We start from the raw sequence: 20,100 nt of genomic DNA, 5'->3' as shown, positions 1-20,100 counted from the left end.
AAAAGCGACACAAACTACACACACAAAAAAATCCCAAAACCGGAAGAACGGAAGTAAGGAATACCGATGCCACAATGAGCGAAGATCATTACAGCGCAGATCATCAGGCGCAGCAGCTGTCCGTTGCCGTGGCGATGCTGTGATGCGAAGATGGCGGCAAGGCAACAACAGTGTCAAGCTCTCGGAAGTCGATCTTCCGGTTAAGGGAGGGAAAAAAGAGAGCAACGGCAACAACAACAAAAATCAACCATCATCAACAGCAAACAGAAAAACACAGCATTTTCCGGAAGCACTTATATCCGGTCGCGCAGTGCCGCGTAGGGGGGAAGGTTTGTTGTTAAATCGATCGTGGCAAAGGAGAACAACAAAGAAGAAGAAGAAAAAAACTGTCCGGAAGAGGTAATGACGATGCGAGGGTTTCCTTTGGTTAACATCCATCAGCGAAGCGGTTTTACAGCTTCCTCGGTGGGATGAGAGAAGAAAATTGTTCTCGTTTTTTTAGAAGTGAAGAGTTTAAAGACAGAAAATCCGCCTATTGCTGCACGCTGTTTCTGCCACATCCATCATAAATATTGTAACGTAAACTTTCGCACAACACTTTTTAGAATTGCTGAACGCACATTAGCATTTTGTTGTAAATAATCGCCCATATACTCAGCTTCCCCGTAAACGCTGTGCTCTTGATGATCGCGTTAGGCGCGTTAGTGATGTCGAATAAATCTCCACGCCATTGCTCGGGATCACGTTTCCTTCCAGGCTCTCCGCCCCCCCCCCCCCCCCCCCTGGCGGGAAGGTGGCGTCGTAATCATGGTTAGGTAACACACACACACACACACACACACACACACACTCTGTCGGACGAGATGTTCTCCGGCATTTCTTAATAGACCGGACATTGCAATGGCGATACGTGATTGTCGCGCCATCATCCCGGGCGCGCACCACACGTGATCGTTACGAAGCTGTCTGTAATTAGGTGCGTAGTCTGTGGAGAGGCAGGACAACAACGGGATGGTTGATCGTGGCTCGGGGATAGTATACCAGAAAACCCCTTGTGCGTGTGTCGCTTCCGGTCGGCTGGAGTTAGAAAGGGTAGCAGGAGCAGGAAAGAGAGAGAGACAAAAAAATGGACAGCAAACGGGGGGCAGTCAGCCGATCTAAAGGGCGTAAATAACTCCTCACTGCGCTATTAGTAAGCTAGCTGGACTTGTTTTCCGTCATCAGTAGTGGGTCTTGTGGCGGGGCAAACGAGCCTCTGTGAAATTGAGAAGTTTTCAACTATTTATTACCACTAGCAAAGGGTAGGAGGAAGTGTGGTGCTGTTCCTGCCGGATGATGGGTTGAGATTACTTACGCCTAGCAGTCCGACGACGACGACGACGGTGATGACGACAGTTTGCAAATTTATTCAATGGAATGAAAATGGTCTTAAAATGTGCCGGCCGGTCCGTCTTAAAGGTTTTAGATTACCTGCGCGAACGGAGTCGGCAGAATCGAATGGGAGATTGATGTCGATGTTTTTTGATACAGTTGACAAGCAATTTGTTCTGCGCCGATCAAGCAATAGATCTATAATGATATTTAGCTGAGGTTGCGACGAGATGATCTCATGGTGCTGTGCCACACATCGCTGACTAATGTACGAAAGATCGTGCGTTCGATTCTACTGCAGACCTGCAAAAGACAAACTCTCATATTATAGCTGCATTTGGTTTTTATCGTTTAAGCATCTTCTCTCTCTCTCTCTTTATCTCTCTCTCCCTCTCTCTCCCTCTCTATCTCTCTCTTTCTCTCGACCTTTGTTTGGCGAAATGATGAGAGTTCTTATAATTACACTGATATCTTGTTTGTTGTGAGCAATTATATCTTTTCGCATTCGTCAGTCGAACATATTTGTAAGATGTGTGTTTTGTAATAAAGTTAATGGGCTTGAAGTTTCTCTGGTTCAAAAAGTGGAAGTTCCGCCGTGTGGTGGTAGTAATGGACCGCTTTTCACAACAAACACCTGCCACAGGGAGGCGGAGAAGGGGTGCGTGTATTACGCATAAAAATCTCCTGGGAATGGGAACAAATTCTCTTGCCAAGGGATCTGCTTTTTTTGCCCTCTCCTCAAGAACATGATGAGCGACACCAGAAACAACAGAGCGATAATGTAATGCGAACGTACGGGAAGACGCGGGAAACTTATCATCGAACTTGTGCGAGTCGTCAGTGGCTGTTTTTTTTGTCGCCTGCGGTCCCCCAGGAGCAATCCCAGGGGAACGGAAGGCATGTCACGGACACGAAAAGGTAGAAAATGACAATCGACACACACACACGCCCTGTAAGCAATTCCAAAGTCAACCTGTAATCAACCAGAACAAGTTCCCCGGGCCAGCAGGTGCATCATGCATCCATGAACAGCGTTTTCAGCCTCCTCCGTCCTCCTGCAGCTCAATCTCCCGGGGACCGGAAGTGCGCAATCAGTGGCAGCAGCTCGGGCGCGCAGAGCCGGCACCACACACTTGTCCAAAACGATCCGGGCCCTTTACCACGGGCCCCTCGTGCGCGTCCCGCCGCGTCTATTGTCCTTCGATTTCATTGAGCTGATTTGATTTCAGGTGGTTCATGCGAGGGGAACTCCGACGGGTAATTTATAACGGTTTGTCTTGTCATATCACTGGCGTCGTCCTTCCGGAGGCGTCCATCGTCTCTGTCCAGGCTGCAGTGGGAAAACCTTTTTTAAACGGTGCAGACGGTTATTTATCGTCATTTAACGTCCTGTATGTGTGAATTAAAAAAAAACACACACAGGTAAAAGTTACCCTCCAAGGTAGTCAAAGTCGTCGTCCTGCCCAACCGAAATTACTAACCCTGCAGGCGGAGGCCACGATATTCTGGGAAAAGTGCGCAAAATTTATGCTAATTGCTCCCTCCGGGGGGATAAAAGGAGGAAAATAGTCGAGGGAGGGAAGGAGGCCGCTCGATATAAAATGATAATCGTCGAGTTCCTGTTTGATTACACACTCACACACACACGCGTCCCGTTAAGCGAACGGTGGTGATGGTGGGAAAATGTTGCACCAGCCCTGGGCTGGAACAGAATGATTATGATGATGAGCCTGCAGTTAAGGGCCATTTTTCATAGAATATTTTGTGGAGTTATTAGCATACTACGAGCGGTTTGAACTATTTATGTAAATCGCTCGAATTCCGACGAATGACGGATGATCTTTCGTATTCTGCACAAGGAGTGCAGCTGATGAATGCAGCCCACAGTAATCCCTGCATCCTGGTGTTGCTGTTGGCTCTGTCCTCAATTAGTGGGTAAATCTCTCGTGGTGCATCTTCTTCTGCTCTCGTGCTGTTGCTGCTGTTGCTGCTGATGTGTGGCAGCCCTTAAGCAGCAAGTAACAGCAACAAAACCACCGGGCTACAAATGACTGCCGGCTTGGCCCGGGTGGGCGCACCATTCCCGGATACCCGGTGCGACGGTATCCGGTTTCTCATGCGGTCCCGCTGCGTAACCTCCAGTGTGACACGCCGCTTGGCTTTTGCGTTTCCGGAATTGCCTTCTGTTACTGTTTCTCTCGTTCCTTTTTTTTTAACGTTCTCCCGTGTGGCCCCAGTGAGGCCAAACCCACCTTCCCTTTTGACACTTTCTCGGTTCAAAGGCAATGTGCTTCGAGACAGATTGTTTTTCTTCCCTGGACTTGGTAGTTCAACTTTGCAGCAGTTTGATCGTCACTTTTTCCCCTGTTAGTGTCGATTGAAACATTGAAACATCTTGGGCAAGGAGAACATCTTTAGAAGACAGCTTTTCTTAAAGTCCTCGTTCTATTTATGGTTTTTAGCACGATAAGCAGATAAAACAGACACACCGAAACATGGTTTCTTCTGTGGGAATGGAATGTTGTGTGTCGCTTAAAAGCAGCTGTTGGTTCTCTTAAGACGGTTCCCAACAAAAACAGATGCGCACGACACACACTCTATCGGTCATGGAGTTGATCGATGCACTTTTGTTGAGTGCTTTATGGTGGTGACACCAACTTTTTCGTATGTTCATAAAGAAATAGGATTATATTGGAGATAGTCTAAGACATGTGACACATTGAGCTTGTACTGCATTCTGTTCAAGGTAATAATTTATGATCCATATGCTCAATATTGGAGGATCAATGAATTATTGTTGCGTAAGATCCTTGTCGCAATTAGATACACCAGCGAAAGCATAAAACCCCTAGTTTGGCCTTTTTTGTGGAAAGTTTCAATGATCCAACTATCAGACAGCCGGTCAAAAGGATACTTTTTTATCGACTTCAAGAAAAAAAAATCCCCAAGAATGGTGTTGTGGCTTTGTGATTTCATTTCATTCTTCAATCGTCGTGTGTATCAGCTCGGGAAAGAAGGACGACTTTGCTAGACATTTCTAGCATTTTCTCGCGTACTTTCCTTCCAACGTTCCTTCTTCTGCGCTGGTCCGATATCGATTTCATCCTTGCTGCTGCTCGGACGAAACCGTTCCTCCCGTTCTCTGTATCCCGTTGTTTGTTCCTCCTTCATCTCCTTCATGGTTTGCGAGAAGTATCGTATCGATGCCTTCCCTTTGCTCGCTTTAGACCTCCAGCAATGTGTGTCTCGCGCAGCACTTCACAGATGTGCAGCGGGTGAAAAATCAGGATAATGAAGCGCAGCATGTGCAGCAGCAGAGCAGCAGCACCACCACCACCAACAAAAGACGAGACGGAGTGGTCCTATTTCGTGTTTCCTTTCTTTTTACCTCCCTTGAAATGCTGAAAACTTGTGTTCGCTTTTGCTCTAGGGCGTTCTTTGGTCGTCCTTTTTGTCATTGGAATGGCGCAGACTGGTACACACCGGGACGGGTATACGCCTGCTGGGACGATCTGAACGAATGTGTCGAAGGATAACATGAAACCAGGACAATCTCTTTCGACCTCCGTTCGTACAGACTGGGTCGATCGATGATGTTGATGGCATTGCATAGAGTTGCTTGCTTTGCTAGCGGGAGGAGAACTAACGCGTGTTCTAACTGGAGGAACTACTTCCACAAGGGAAAAGAAGAGAAAATAGGGAAGGGAAACATATGGAACAGGTGTGGATTTTTGGTGTGCAGACATTGATTTATAGGGGTAAACCAAGAAAGTGAATTTTGTTTATTTTTCCGGTGGTTTTGTGGACCCACTTGGAGGGTTAAAATCCAAGTGTATTCATTGGCATAAGAAGCAGTGAACCTTTGGATTGATTTCTTCAACAAAAAAGAGTAAAACTGCATAGTTTTTATAAATCTTTTTTCTTCTCGCGGTCGTATGGTTGATCTATTACGATAGCTGCATCTCTCCGTTGGGTGTAAAGATTTATTTGGATGCACTCATGTCACTTAGCTTGACAAATGGGACGGCCAGATGTCTTCATTAACTGCCAGCACACACACCTACACACAAAAACCATATCCGCCCGCGCGCTTAAATTTATTCTAATACATTCGAGTACACAAAGAATGACCAACCGACCAACCAACTGAATGTACACACACACACATACACACATCTACACTTGCGCGTGATCTTAACAAAGGGCAATAATTCGGTTGAATGACCTCGCTAAGCTCGTAAATATGCTCCGACCTTTCTCTCTTGGCCGGCGCGCAATGGACCGTGCTGCGATTGGTGCCGATGGTCGTGGGGTTCCTATTGCTCGCGTGTGTCCACGATCCGATCGCACTCTGGAGGAGGGGTTCCATGTGGTGTGTGACACAAGCCGAAGCGGAACCAAAACGAAAAAAAGAAGAAAAAAAATCCCGAATCATTAAAACACAACTTAGAACATCAGCAGCAGCAGCAGCGGCCTTTGTCCATCAATGACAGTCCGAGTGCATCCACCCATTCATCACGCGCATCCCCGTCCGTCCCACTGATGCACCCTGCTGCATTCGATCCCCGGTGGGTTTCAGGCACAGCGGTATTTTACAGCCATTCTTTTTATGGTCATACAAACGGGATCTTTCGGGTCGGAGGAACGGATCTGCTCCCTGCGTGTGTGTGTGTAATTTTGCACAACACAAACGAATGTGCAGTGATGAGTGCAAATAAAAATAAATGTTCTTAACCTGCGGATGCTGAATTATGTGAGCCTGTGTGTGGATTGTTTCCTGCGCACACGTGTTCAGCTTGATCGCGTCGTATTCCCTTTTGTTTGACGACCGACGACCGACCCCTCTTACAGAAAGGTACGCTAAGACGACCCGCATTGATACACACCCATTCACACAACACCCCTTGATCTAGTTGGCACACTTGAAAGATCGTCTTTCGGTGTGGCACGTAAGCACGTACCCCCGTGAGGATTAAGTAAGGGTCGTCCTTCATGCGCTCAATGGAACGAGGTTGAGTGGTATCAAATAATACGCTTTCATGTCATAGGCAGGAAGGAACAGTACTGAAGTTGCGTTTTTTTGTTATAAAATCATTAAAATCACTGTGCAAAACGGAGTGCTTGCGCGATACGATCGATGCATAATTTGCAGCAGTTTTGTGTGCATCCTGCAAACGAATAGGATTCCCCGTCGGAAGACACAAAGTAATGGGAACCCGTGTTGCAGCCCAGGAAATGCTTTTAAAATATTAAACAGACACAAGAAAGGGGTTTGGGAAAAAACGAGTACCGTCGCACACCTAACTGTACGTGCACAAAAAGGTGTATTCCTCTTCTTTGTCGTCGTCGTTTGCTGCTGCACCGTAACTTGAGCACACCTGCAAACCTCCCCCAAAAGAAAAAAAGGGTTGAATTGTCTGTGCATCGCTTACACTTTACGTGTAAGGAGGGGGCAAACTCTTCAATTTTGATTGGTGGGAGTGCATGATTATATAAAGAAAAATCGTTTTTCCCTCTGTTATACGACCTCATCGCATCGATAGAGATAGTGCAGCATAAGAATGTAACCGGATGGGTGCGGAACCAGAGACCAGCTTGTTCGGTTCGTTTGAGACCCGGTTCATGTCACAGGCGATGTAACAACGTACGGCATGTAATAATACAATCGGTTCGCTTGGGACTCCCTTCTCCAACCCGAAATTGACCCTGCGACAACCTGCGCCTCTTTCGTCTCTTCGTTTGATGTTCGATCATGCGTGAAAGAAATGTTCCATTTGGCTCACCCCTCGTAGATTCTCCCTCTTTCCCAGGTTGGTTTGTGTGTAAGGGGGCGAGTTTTATGGAGTGAAGGTGTTCTTTTCTAATCGAAAATTGCACGCAGAATGTAGCGGTTAGATCTATTGTAAAGGGAATGCGGACGGTTTATAAGGAGGAACTCCTTGAAGAAATACATGAACCTTAACGGTCTTGTTTTATGCACGGTGTACATTACACAGGGAATCGATTTAGGTGTGTGATTCATCCAGTGAATTGTGAAACTAATCAGTTTTTTTTATATTTCTACCACCTTTCCAGGTATGGAATGAGGACGAAAGTCCAGGAGAAGAAAGGAAAAATGTCAACGGATGAGCAACAGCAGCAACAGCAGCAACAGAATCAAATCCCCAACATTGCCGGAACGATCCTGATCGGTGGCATCGGCGGTGGCCTCGATGGTGGTCAGCACAAGCAGCAGCAGCAACAGCAGCAGCAGCAGCACCAGGCACAGTCCCAACACAATCCGCACCAGCAGCAGCAGCATCATCTGCACAGCTACAGCCACATACTACCTCATCTGCATCAGTTCAGCACGATGACCGGGTCGAATCCGGCCAGCCTGACCGGCGGCACGAAGCTGCCCGCCAAAAGCTCCCCGCTCGGGCCGTCCCCCTTCCGGCAGCTGCTCCCAGTGACGCTCTGCATCATATCGTTCGCCACGGTGCTGAGCATACTGATCATCTACATGGACACGACTGGTGAGTGTGTGCTCGTTTGTGCAGTGTTCTGCCGCTGAAGGGGCTGCTTTTATTGGCGATTTTATTGTGCAGAGGGCAATAAATATGTTTACCGCGTTACCTTGAGTTGTTGCCGGTGAACTCCGCAAAGAGGGAATTGCCTGAGGTGTTGAGCGGATGAAGTATTAGCCAACACTCACACCATCAACATCGCATTGGCAGGAGTAAAGATCGTGGGTTTCCAAGCTAACGCAAAGCAGTGACCAATATCTCCGGTCGGTTTTATGTTCTAAGCAAAGTAAAACAATAATTACAACAATTCAGTTGGGATTTTCCAGAGCCAAGACTTAGCTTATGACTAAGAGATAGCTTGAAACTACCACGTGAACCGAAAGCCTTAAGCTTAACATACTCATAGCCTCGCTTTTTCTTCCCTTTATTACGCCTGATTTGTTTATTGGGTCAAAGGACATGGAAAGGCCCCCAAACCACGGTGTGTGTGACCTCGCAACACGCAATCAATCAATACGCAACCCGCCCCCCCCCCCCCCGGTAGGCAACAAGTTTGTCACCAAACGTGGTGCGTATCTTAACCTCCGCCAAACACGAAAACACAAAACAAGCGTTTTGTTTTTTTTTGTGGGCAAAGGATGTGAAATACATTTATTTTTTCGTTGTTGAAACATTCCCATTGCCCAGGCGAGGCCCTTCCATTGGAGCCAGTAGCTTCCTGTGTGTGTTTGTTATGCTGCCGGTTAGTAAAAGCTCGTGTCGTCGTGATGAAGCGATAACGCGCTTTTTCTGTAAGGTCCCCTCCTCTTCATTTTACGTTTCCAGAATGCGCCGAACTTAATTAACGGCGCGCCAAAGGGTTCATCACCAAAAAAACAAACTCGCTCGGTCGGTCGGTCTGTCGCTCGGAGGTCGGAGTTGTTGGTGTGGTTGGTTTCCTTCCTTCTGTTGGTTCTCTAGTTTGAAGCCAGCGAAGGCGCCATTTCGCAAGAGCAGCAGCAGCAGCACGTGTCCACCTGAAAGCTGAACGCTTAAACCCTTGTCCACTACCAGTAACCCCCCCACATACATAATGTTTGCGCGCGAAAGGAAGTGGACGTGTGTGTGCGCCCCATGGGTTCGTTGGCCAGTTAGTGGTGGTTTTTGGGCTTCGCCACGTTGCGACGAGCTAATGAAATATTTGAGCCACATTCGAAACGAGGCTAAAGTCGCAATGGGGTAAAATGGTCACTGTCTCGGGAGTTGAACATAAAACCTGCGCTCTGTCTCTCACGCATCGTGTTGTATCCTGATACGGGTTGCTATGGTAATGGGAAGGGAGGACGCCATTAAAAGTAGAGAAGCTTACGCAGGAAACGGTGCGCAGCATCGTCGTCGTCGTTGTCGGGTTGCGTAAAAAGAAAGACCTTGCTGCTCTTCCATCATTCGCATGCGTGCGTCCCACCACCGTCGCCATTCGCCGAGCGAATTTGTGTGGCAAGCAGATAGATAAATAAATAACTAAATGGTTGCCGAAATGGTGATGGTGGTGACTGCTTGGAGTCTGGACGCGGAGAATGGAATCCAATAAAACGCACCCCAAAAAACCCGGAAAGACCCGGCTTTTGTACGGGATATGGAGGACGTGGACGGGGGTTTACGCGTACGCGCGCGCGCTTTAATGCTACGCAACCTTCCCGTCCCGGCAGGGGATAGAGCCTAGAGAAGCTGGCAGCCCTACCTACCACCCCCTGGAGTGTATTTTACTACGAGCTAAGCTCGTGCCGTCGGGGCTTTCTTTTCGCCCCGCGTTAGATTCTCCACATTTTTCCAAATTTGGGGAAGGTTGGGTGAAGGTTTTTTTTTGGGGTGGGGATTTTGGGGATTGGACCACGCAAAAGAAGGTCACTCAACTTCCGGCCAACGGTTGTTTGTTTGATTTTATCCGTTTGCTGGTTGGACCTTTTTCTCTACTTTTTTTTTTTGTTGGGCGCTCTGGAGGTAGTTTCCAATCAATGTCGGTGGGTTTTGGGTTTCACGGGAAGGGAATGAAGGGTGTCCGAATGTCAGAACCTTTAGAAGTCGTTTTTTTATTACAAAGATTAATAGGACCATGACTAAGAAACGTGGTGGGCAGTGCGTAGCTCAACCGTTTACTATGAACAGGCGAGGAATTGTACAAACGAGTCTTAGAGGATGTGTCGCCTTCTTTCTAATGGTGACGCTATAAATCAACGTCATATAGACTCAAGCATCGGCGGCCCATTGTCGAAGATGAAATCGATTTCCGGTGCCCAATTGTCAGAAGAGAGGGGCCCTTTTTAGATACTCAGATCCAGAGTCAGAGTGCGACATTCCGCGAGGCGCACGGGTTTCTTCGGTCACTTCAAACTGGAATAGCTAATCTGCCGACTCCTCGTTTTCGATCGTATTCGAAGCAAAAGGTGTGGTGGCTTATGGTGTACTGCTGCTGGTGCTGCTGCTGCACACGCCACAGAGACATCTCCATCGAGGAATCGGGGTCGGGGTTTTGGTGGTGGCAGTGAAGCGAACCACCAGAAGCACCAAAGAAGCCTTCCTTAAGCCGACTTAACGTTCCAGCAGCGCAGCAAGCAGCAGCAGAGAGCGATAAACGCATATCCCCCGAGGGCACACACACAATCCGGTGTCGTTATTGCTTCTTTATCGCGGGGGCCTTTGCAGGTGTCCGCCGATTTCCCTTTTCGGGTTGCGTCCTTCGGATTTCGGTGTCTCCTTCTTCGGACTTAAAAGGTCCCAAAATGATGGGTCTAAAAAGGGTTTTGGGACTGGGTGAGAAAATTTATTTGAATAACATCCTCATCCGGTTCTCGTTGTCGATGATTAGGAAGCGGTTTTTGGGTTCGATGCGGATAGTCAAACACGGCTGTCGCACTTTGGTCACACAGCAGTGAGGATCTTATCTTCAGAAACCAACTTCAGAAGAAGCAAAGCACAGCTTCTCTTCCTTTGTGTTGTGTGTACGTCAAAGAATGGATCTGCTGCTGCTGTATAGATCGTGTGGAAAATCTTTCAAATTATTTCACGCCCATTTACCCCGGGCTCTGGAACGGAATGTTTATACTGTGTACATAAAGGAAACCGCTCTGAATGGGGGGGGGGGATGGTTGAGGAGCCCACTTGGGCTATTCTTTCTTTAAGTAGCTGGTAGAATTATGTATTTAAAACAACAATACACAACGCCCGCTATTGTACTCTTGCAACAACAGCCATATGCTAATGTTATGTCTTACTTTAAGCAGAAGCTGCAGAGCCCCACCAGAGCCCCACCAGGCGGTTATAGCAAATTAGCTCAATTTAGTCTGCAATATTAGGCAGAGGGCCTGGCCTGGTGGCAGCTGTTTTTAGCCCAACGGTGTGCCCTTTCGGTGGGAAATATATTATTATCCTCATAATACCACACATTGGTGGGCTCACACCGGCTCCGGTTGTGTATGTGTGTGTTATTTCCTAAGGGTCTCAAAGTCTCTCTCTCTCTCTCTCTCTCTCTCTCTGTCTCAGAAGAGTTAAAGCAGGAGCGAAATTTTTCGTAAGTTTTGCTTGCGGAAAGGAAACGGCGGATACCAAAAGTGACCACAGCAGCAAACATCACACAGGCGGCCTGCCCACTACGCCAATCATATGTTGGTGCGAAATTATGTGTTGTAGACACGACACACACGCAGCAGCAGCAGCAGTGCAGTGTGGTGTGAAGCTTTCGTTGGGGTCAGCCAGGGCCGCCTAGCTCTGCGATGGTGAAGCACGAGATATGTTGGAGCAAGATGATCAAGGACCGTCTGTCTGGTTTTGCTACCGGTTGTGCAAATAACGAATGAAAAATGAGAACAAACATCACGGGGAGCGGGACGATTTGCCACTTTTAAAAATGGGTTGCAGGATAATGATCGACCAAACCAAACCAGACAGACGGTTGCGATATTAACGCTTAACTCTTTAAGATAATTCAGAACCAGGGAAGTAAGCCTAACATTCGCCAGCAACTCCAGTAGCCGGTAGCAGTTCGTTCCCGGGACTCGTCTGCAGCTGTCTGTCGGGGGCAGTGGAAGGCAAATTTAAACGATGCGTTGCTGCTGCTGATGATGATGATGATGATGATTGCGCGGCGTTGGTGCGATGGAAGATCATCGTCGTCGTCTTGCCAATCAATTAGCGAAACATGGCGCTCCGTCCGGTCGATGGCGTTTGTTTTTCTTTTTCAAATGGTCAACGGGTTGTGAGGCGAATCTTGATGGGGCCCGGTAATTAAACGCATACACACAAACGCACAGCATAAAATTGTCATCGAGGCGAATAATTGTTTTGCCTTGTGGAGGTTTGGCTAGGAGGCCCCCTTTTATGGATGAAATGGTTGTCTGTACGCTCGACCGCGTGTGACAGTCACTCTGGGGACGTGTGAGGAATAGTAACCGATCTATTATCGTGCAATTATTTAATTAGAAGTGTGTTAAATGAGCTTTTTTATAATAGAAAGGGTTTGTTAAGGGAAGATTTGGAAAATGTTGTTAAATTTACAAAAGAAATGTTCATTTTTCACTTCATTCTTCTTTTTCCCCTCCAAAAATCACATCCACCTTCCCCAAAAATGATCCCTCACATCCCTTTTTTTCTAATAACATAGTCTCTCTTTTGTGTGGCGGCTGTGATTATCACCCTGTTCTCTACGCCGCAGGTTCCCCTTGCGAGGTTCGTCGTCTGCACCATCCCCAGATTATAATGATGGGTGCTGCTAATGATGAAGAATTATGCTGCCAATAATGATGGTACTACGATGGTCGATGTGTGATAGTGTGTGTGTGAGTGTGTGTTGGTTGGGTTAATGATTTATGCTTACTCATTTGTTTATTTGCTTATTTTTTGGGTTCCTCTGTCCCCGCCGGTTTTGAGACAGACGATCATCTGCACAAATCTGCCCGATTTGGCTGTTTTTAATCCTGCAAGATGAAGGGGTTTCGACTAATTGATGCTCACATGCACATAAATTATGCTGCGTGCGCGTTGGGCCGTTGAAGATCGCGTGTAGTTAGCGTAGTAGTAACTGCCTGGACGACGGCAAGGCGACGGAGGATGATGATGGTTAATAGCTAACGATCATTGGGAACGTTATTTTTATTGCTTAATTTCAAAGCACAAATGATTGGGTTAAATGATGGATGACACTGTGAATAGTGTGACTTAAAGAATATTTTAATATTTTTTTTAAATCATTCTTCCGGTTGTGGCTGTCCTCTTTTTGTGCTTGGAGTCCCAAAATTGCCCCAAAATAATGGACGCAATAAAAGCCCTTTGTCCTTGTTCTATGTAAGTTACTGCAGCAACCCAACATGTCCCGCATTTTTTGGCGCATGTATTCTCTCTTTACCAATGACTTCCGAACTTGGTTTTTGCAATTGCTTGTGTATGTACGTCGTCAACCTTCCCCGTAGCCGCCCAGTTCTTGCTGATTTATGCAGTGATTTTTATTTTATTTTGGACCCAATAAACAACCCACGAAGCGAACGTTGTGCACTACCGATAGCAGGACACCTCGCCACACACACACACACGGTGCTCTACTTTTGCGCTTCACCAAAAAGGGCTTTGATCGTGCTGAAACAACAGAAAAAAAAACCGTCTACCAACGGGCACAGTGTCGGATACGGAAGTGACACCTAAAAAGGCCGGAAATTTGGTGCCGGACAGTGGCACAAAAAAATGGAGCAAACAAAGGGGGGGAAACATTAAGTGCTGGGTGAGGTTTTTTGTTGAAATGTTTGGACTAAAAGACAAACTTTTTTGGAAGCTTTATGGTGCAATACGAAGGGCGCTTTTAAGTTGGAAAAAAAGGGAGTTGTCGAGTGTTTAGTGTACGGAGCTGAACCGCGTAGATGAACTCTCTCACTCCTCTCCTCAGTTGTAGTCTATTTCAATTAGAAAAACAATTTACTGCTAAACGCTTTTAAATGAGAACGAATGCGAAGAGCGATAAAATGCCTTTCCCTGTGCGATGGCCAACCACCAGCCTTTCCTTTAGTTTAGTTTTCTCCCGTGATGCTCGTCGAATGCTGCTGGTGTGCCGCTGGCATCGCTCGATGAAAGAAAGGGTGAAGCAAATTGCTCCGATTGATGCATTTAATTTCACAGCAATTGGAGCACCATCATATTGGCGGGAGCTCTGTGTTTGCTCTCGGTGCTGCGCCCATTTTTTGCTTTAACCCGTGAAGGAGGATGGAAGTGTAGAGCCGCCACCCCCCCGTGTGTGTAGCAAAAGAACTCCCCACCCAAAGAACGCTGCTGTGTCTGCGTGGTGTTGATACGCTTTTCTCGAGGCGCGAGCGCGCGCGCGAGCCCGTTTCAGTGTGCCCAAGACTGTCGAGTCAGTGCGCCGAACGAATGGAGCGAGAAGGGCCGCGGGGCCACCACCCATTAGCGTTCACGGAGGTGCGTAAAAGGTAGATCCAATTGTGTATGTGTGGCTGGCTGGCTGTCTAAAGGGTACGCAAATTGTGGCGCGTGCTGCTTCCCGACCACGAAGCCCCGCTCCCTCTCTCTGGAATGGAAATTGGCCCGTAACGCGCGAGACGCATTATTTACGGTTAAAAAAAAGGCTCAGACATTCAGACCCGGGGAATAGAGGAGCGCACGTGGCTACGTACGCCAAGATCGGGCTCCTAATCAGTGGTCAATCCGTTGGAGGTAAAAGTTCGATTCGATTTACACTACCGGAGGGGGAAGAAAATGGGGAACGATGGAGGGCGGGGGCTACCTTTTGGGGAGGTTGGGGAAATTGAACGAAGTCTATCATTAAACAATCACCGATGATTCTCGCTGACTCACGGAACGAAATTCACTTGACTTCACTTTCCACTGCGGAATCGCAGACGGGAAAGGAACATTGGGTGCTTCGAGGGCGAACAAAATGTACCAAAAATTAAACAGTAAAAGTTGTTGAAGTTCCCTTAACATTCTTCAAACCTTTCCAGTGTGCCAGAGCAGCATCACATGTTTAGTATGAAAGTGAATTGAACTCCAATGTTCGTATTTCCTCTGACAAAACATTCACCTTTAACATGGGAAGGGAGTTCCCATTCTCCTACAGAAGCCTTTCAAATGCAGATGCAATTATGTTTCAACCTGATTTTTTGTTTGTCAACCACACAAGATCACCATTACTGGGGGTGGGGACAGACAGTTTGCTACTTCGGAAGCACTTGTTGGCTTGTTTTTTAAAAGTCCTCCTCCGGTTGTTGTGGTTCACGCTCACGTCGGATTACTTGACTTGAATTTAACCCCCTCCCTCTCCCTGTCCGCAGTCAACCGCGCCGCATCGCATCCCGATCGTAAACCCGATCCCTTTTTTCAGGTGGCTCATCCCTTTGACATGGAAGCTTCAGCACATTAAACTCGCTCACACACGCGCTGGGGGAAGCGGGGCGGTAAAGTTTAATGTTACTTTCATAGCGTTCTTGTGTGCGGTCGGCGGCTAAGAGGAGAGCTTTGGGGGGAGCGGGAGGAAGGAAAAGCTTTTTTTGGCTTCATTTTGGAGACACTGTGCGCTGTGTCGTCGGTGTGGGTATCAAAATTCACAAGCTTGCCGGTTTGGATAAAACCCACCATACACACACACACATACACACACACACACACACACACACACACACACACACACGATGATGCCCCCGAAGAAGTTAATCCTCGGAAAACATTCGCATCATTGCTATTCGACACGGGGAAAGGGAAGAGTCCGTTGGAAGAGTTCAAACTGTATCAACTGTTGTGTCGGATGCGGTTTTTGCGGTTCATATGTTGCGCTTCTGAGCTCTTCCTACGCCTCAGCAGTATCAGTTTTGTGAGAACGACCCGCATTACTACTGTTGCTTGGTCACGTTGAATGGTACGGATTAAGGCTACCTGAGTTTACGTGTAACGGCCCCTGTTGAAGCTTTACTCACCAAAAAAACGAACAAAATATTCTAATCCATGCCCCCTTTCTTCTCGCTTCCTTTCCCACCAGAGATACGCCACCAGCAGTTCCGGCTGAACATGTCGCGCGACTACGACCTGATGGGCGTACCGCAGGACAACCCGGCGCTGGTCAAGTACGTACGCGACATACACATGAAGAAGTACCCGATGACGTTCATGCGCAACGCGAACGCACCGGTCGAGCAGCTGAACTTCACCAACCGGCACGAGCTGACACCGGAGATGGCACACCTGATATCGGACCTGCTCGGCCGGAAGCGGTTCGGGACGTTCTTCCAGTCGCTGACCGGCAACAGCGACTCGATGATGACGGCCCCATGGCTGGCGGAAACGATGAACTGGGGCGGCTACCTGGTGGAACCGGATCCGCGCAAATACTTTTCGCTGCGCAAGCAGAACGCCTTCCGCTCGAACGTGCAGGTCATCCATGCGTGCCTGTCGCCGAACACGTACCCGAAGGAGGTAAAAGGGGGGAATGGTTGTTTTTGTCATTGAGCGAGCAGTGAAAACTAATCGATGGCTGCCATTTACAGGTAACGCTGCACCACGACGACGACAGCGAGGTGCAGATCAACAGCGTGCTGGACGAGGAGACGGAATGGTTCCATCCGCGGGTCAAGTGCTTCCCGGTCTACACGCTAATGCTGGCCGTCAATCGAACGTCGATCGATTTGCTTAGCCTTGGCTGCCACGGACAGGAATTGCAGGTGAGTGAGCGTGTGTACGCCCGGGCATGTAAGCTTGATGGATTGATGGCTATTGTTCGGTTCACATGTTGACCTTTTGTAATGTCGTTGGGATTTTATTGATGCTTGGCTCGTTAGCTGCACTGCTGCATGGAAAGGAAAGGGAATGAAATAAACGAACCGCTGTCATTTTAAATTTTAGATTCTTCAAACCATTCCATTCGACCGGGTGCACATCAAGGTCATCTCGATCCATCTCGTGCACTACTTCGAGGAGGACGAAATGATGATCGACGTGGACGAGTACGTGCAGAGCATCGGGCGCTTCCTGATGAGCAAATCGTACAAGCTCGTTCGCAGCATGGATCGCAACTTTATCTACCAGCATCTGTCCGTGCTGTCGGCGGCCAAGCAGCGGCAGCGCCAGCAGCAACAGCAGCAATCCTTCTCAGTGGCCGATCATATGCTAGCCTCCTCGCAGCAGCAGCAGCAGCAGCACCCCGTCCCTGCACGCAGTAACGCTATCAGCTCGGGCGAGAAGCCGGACGCGACGATGGCTATCCGCAAGGGTCAGGAAATTAGCAGCAATAGCGGAAAGATACCCATGTCACTGTCGTCCGCCGCGACAACTACGCCAGCACCGGCAACGACCACATCAACCACGGCTGTACCATCGTCCACCGCTGCCAGTGCGACCGATAGCTCGGAACGATTCGACAAGCTAATGCTGTTGCGCGGTGGCGACTCGGAACCGTTCGATGCAAGCGATTCGGAGTTTGCCGGCAGTTCCGACTCGAGTGCAATGGAGAGCGGGTCCGACAGTGAGGACGAAGCGCAACAACAACAGGCCGAACAAGACAAGCCGGCGGAGGTTGTTGATCTGGAGCAAACGGTGTCACTGATGGAACCGCTCGACGAGACAGAACTCGAGGATGGGTCGGTACGTGTGGCCGGATCATCATCACCGCCTCCGATGGTGACGTCGCTGAAATGAGCGGAAACGGTGTTGTTACCTACCATGCACCAACTTCCCTCAGGAGAGCCAGTACGCTTGAATCGGATGTTTTTTCTTTTAAATACTTAAAGCTACCAGTCCAGCATTCCACTTTCTTATCGTTTTACACCTTAACCGGTTTCGATGGGCAGGCGCGCGGGCTGCCCATTTAGCCAGAGACCAGTCGGTGATAGAGAATTGCCTTAAATAATGTTTGATGTTTTAATTTTTCACTTCATAGTTTTTAATATTTTTTTTTTCTTTCGGGGCGTACCTTGCGTGTACAGAGAAAGAGCATAAATAATACTTCTACGCGGTATTACCTCTCTCAGACGGATCTGAACAGTGAACTAAACAGAATCTTTTGAACGAATGGTAACATGCATTTAAGTTGCTTCACTTTTTTTTGAGGAATTCATTTTCATTTTGCATTAAATAAGATTTTCATTTTATACACATTTTTATCGTAATTGTACTTTTGCCTACAAATTAAAACAATATCAGTGTGGGTTGCAAACGCGTGACAGCAATTTGAAAGTGAGATAGAATATTATTGATGATGAAAGCGAATGGGAAATCGTTTTATCTGAGCAGAGAGCAAGCAAAACAATCCTCGAATCATTGCCGAAAAAGCAATAAGAATACACAATTCTTTCAACTATATTTAGATAGCAGCAGTACGTTACGTTACTTACGATTAGGAAACTTTTAGTTTTATTTCTACAACACACACATACACACACAGAGTTTTAGTCTAAATTTCACTATCGGAACAAGGAGCGAGGAACAAAGCCCTATTATTGGGAATAACCGTGCTCCCCTCTTAGAAACATTGAACATGACGATGACGGCTGCATTTGTGAGAAAAGCGCAACGATTTGAACAGAACAATCGAGCAAAACCTTGTTGGTTCGAACAAACATTGATTCCTTTCGATACAATTATTACCTGTGCACTAGTTCGAAGCGTATTTACAGATAGTTTATATTTGCGTGGAAAGAGCATTGCATTTGGTGGATAGGTTTTGTTAAAAGTTTCGGCGCAAGGGAGAACTGCAAATTTGAAATCCCGTAATGCGATAATATACGGTTAAAAATTATATACATATATAAACTCCCTATACATATATTTATACACACACAATTACAATCGTTAACGGATGCTCTCTTAAATTTCAATCGTTTCTCACCGTTGTTAGATGTTAGAAGAGTACGACCGGCCGGTACGTCTCGCCCGTGCTTAACACCCGATACACATATAGATACAATGTTACGTACTTTTGTTCTGTTCCGGGTTTGCTTCATCCGGTGCAGAAATTTATAGCGAAGGAGGTGGGTAGGAACCGGCCACCAACACATTAAAAAGCTCAACGACTCTCTGCTAGTGACTTACCATATCTGGAAATGATTCCTATTTTAAATATTGCTCAGAAAAGCGGAATATGAAGAGAGAAACACAAGTGAACCTGATATCAGCGGTTGTCATTGGAAGCGTGAAATCAAATCGAATGAAAACGAACGCGACTTTAGATAGCAAATGAATGTGCACGACTAAGGGGAAAGATTTTGAAACCCGCATTTGGTTTCCCATCTTCGCGAGCGAGGATCGCGAACGATCGCACCAACGTGTTGAATCTCCCAACAGAAGAGAGAGAGAGAAAAGAAAGAAACACGCAACTGAAAAGTAAACAATCGGAACACAGAGTGAGAAGTGATGTAGTTTTATACATTCGCACCACGGTTCAATGTCTCGTTTTGTTCGGTCCGGTGTTTCTACAGTATCCGCACCGTGAACGCCGTCGTGGTGGATCCCTTTTAATCATTAAGCAAATAATTGTAAGAGCAGAACGGTGTGCGGATGGATCTGTCCGTGAGGTGTGGAGTTCACCTTGTACCCTGATACTACTATTATTATCGAATATTGGCGAACGATTGGCGCGTGAAGAGAAAGAAAGAGAGAGGAAGAAAAACGAATAATCTCGGGAACATGTAATAAAGACGGACGATACATTTCTTTTTACTTTAAACTAATTCTTTGTAATCACTTATTTGTTCACAGGAACGCAGGAAAGAAACAAACAATTCTTAGTCATTGCAATGAAACGATGGAATCGGGAAGGTACTCTAAGCTACGTGCGCTCCCGTAAATCCCGTGTCCTTCCACAACACGTGGCGCGTTAATGACATCGGCAGTGGAAAATGCTTTCTCATCCGCCCTCCCACGATCACTAATGAATTGCGTTGAAGGACACGACAGAGGGGCCATCGTGCGCCAAGTTTGTGCAGTCAAGGCCTCACAAGAAAAGGATGTGTTCGACCCGGCTCGAATCGAAGGAAGTGCTCGCACCCGATATGGGATGAGTTACTCGATTGATACGTTACTGCGCAACATTTTTGCAACAAGGATGTTTGCGTGTGCATACCACCACCGCTACCCCTTTTGTCATCGTTCGGCGGGACCGAAGAAGCATAAACATGCTAGGAGTAGCAGTGCGCTGCAGGAAGCAAGGCCGGAAGAGACGTTAATGTACAAACAATTGAGGGATAGGGCTGTTGTGTAGGAT

The 20,100-nt window shown here is 47.4% G+C and overlaps 1 protein-coding gene across 6 annotated transcripts in view; it reads left to right on the top strand.

Moving 5' to 3' along the window:
- Positions 1 to 19,567, top strand: part of LOC120956429 (protein Star) — a 28,028-nt gene extending 8,461 nt beyond the window's left edge. For all 6 annotated transcript variants that reach the window (XM_040377895.2, XM_040377894.2, XM_040377893.2 and 3 more), the window contains 4 exons: positions 7,447 to 7,886; positions 15,886 to 16,319; positions 16,391 to 16,564; positions 16,746 to 19,567. In XM_040377895.2, coding sequence (XP_040233829.2) covers positions 7,454 to 7,886; positions 15,886 to 16,319; positions 16,391 to 16,564; positions 16,746 to 17,537 — 1,833 coding nt within the window. In that variant the 5' untranslated portion in view covers positions 7,447 to 7,453 and the 3' untranslated portion in view covers positions 17,538 to 19,567. The remainder of the gene's footprint in view (positions 1 to 7,446; positions 7,887 to 15,885; positions 16,320 to 16,390; positions 16,565 to 16,745) is intronic.
- The last annotated feature ends 533 nt before the right edge of the window (positions 19,568 to 20,100 follow it).

The sequence above is a fragment of the Anopheles coluzzii genome, chromosome 3, assembly GCF_943734685.1.
Source record: "Anopheles coluzzii chromosome 3, AcolN3, whole genome shotgun sequence".
In the NCBI taxonomy this organism is placed as follows: domain Eukaryota; kingdom Metazoa; phylum Arthropoda; class Insecta; order Diptera; family Culicidae; genus Anopheles; species Anopheles coluzzii.
The sequence above is the reverse complement of the archived record's forward strand: the minus strand, read 5'-3'. Positions and strand labels throughout refer to the sequence as shown.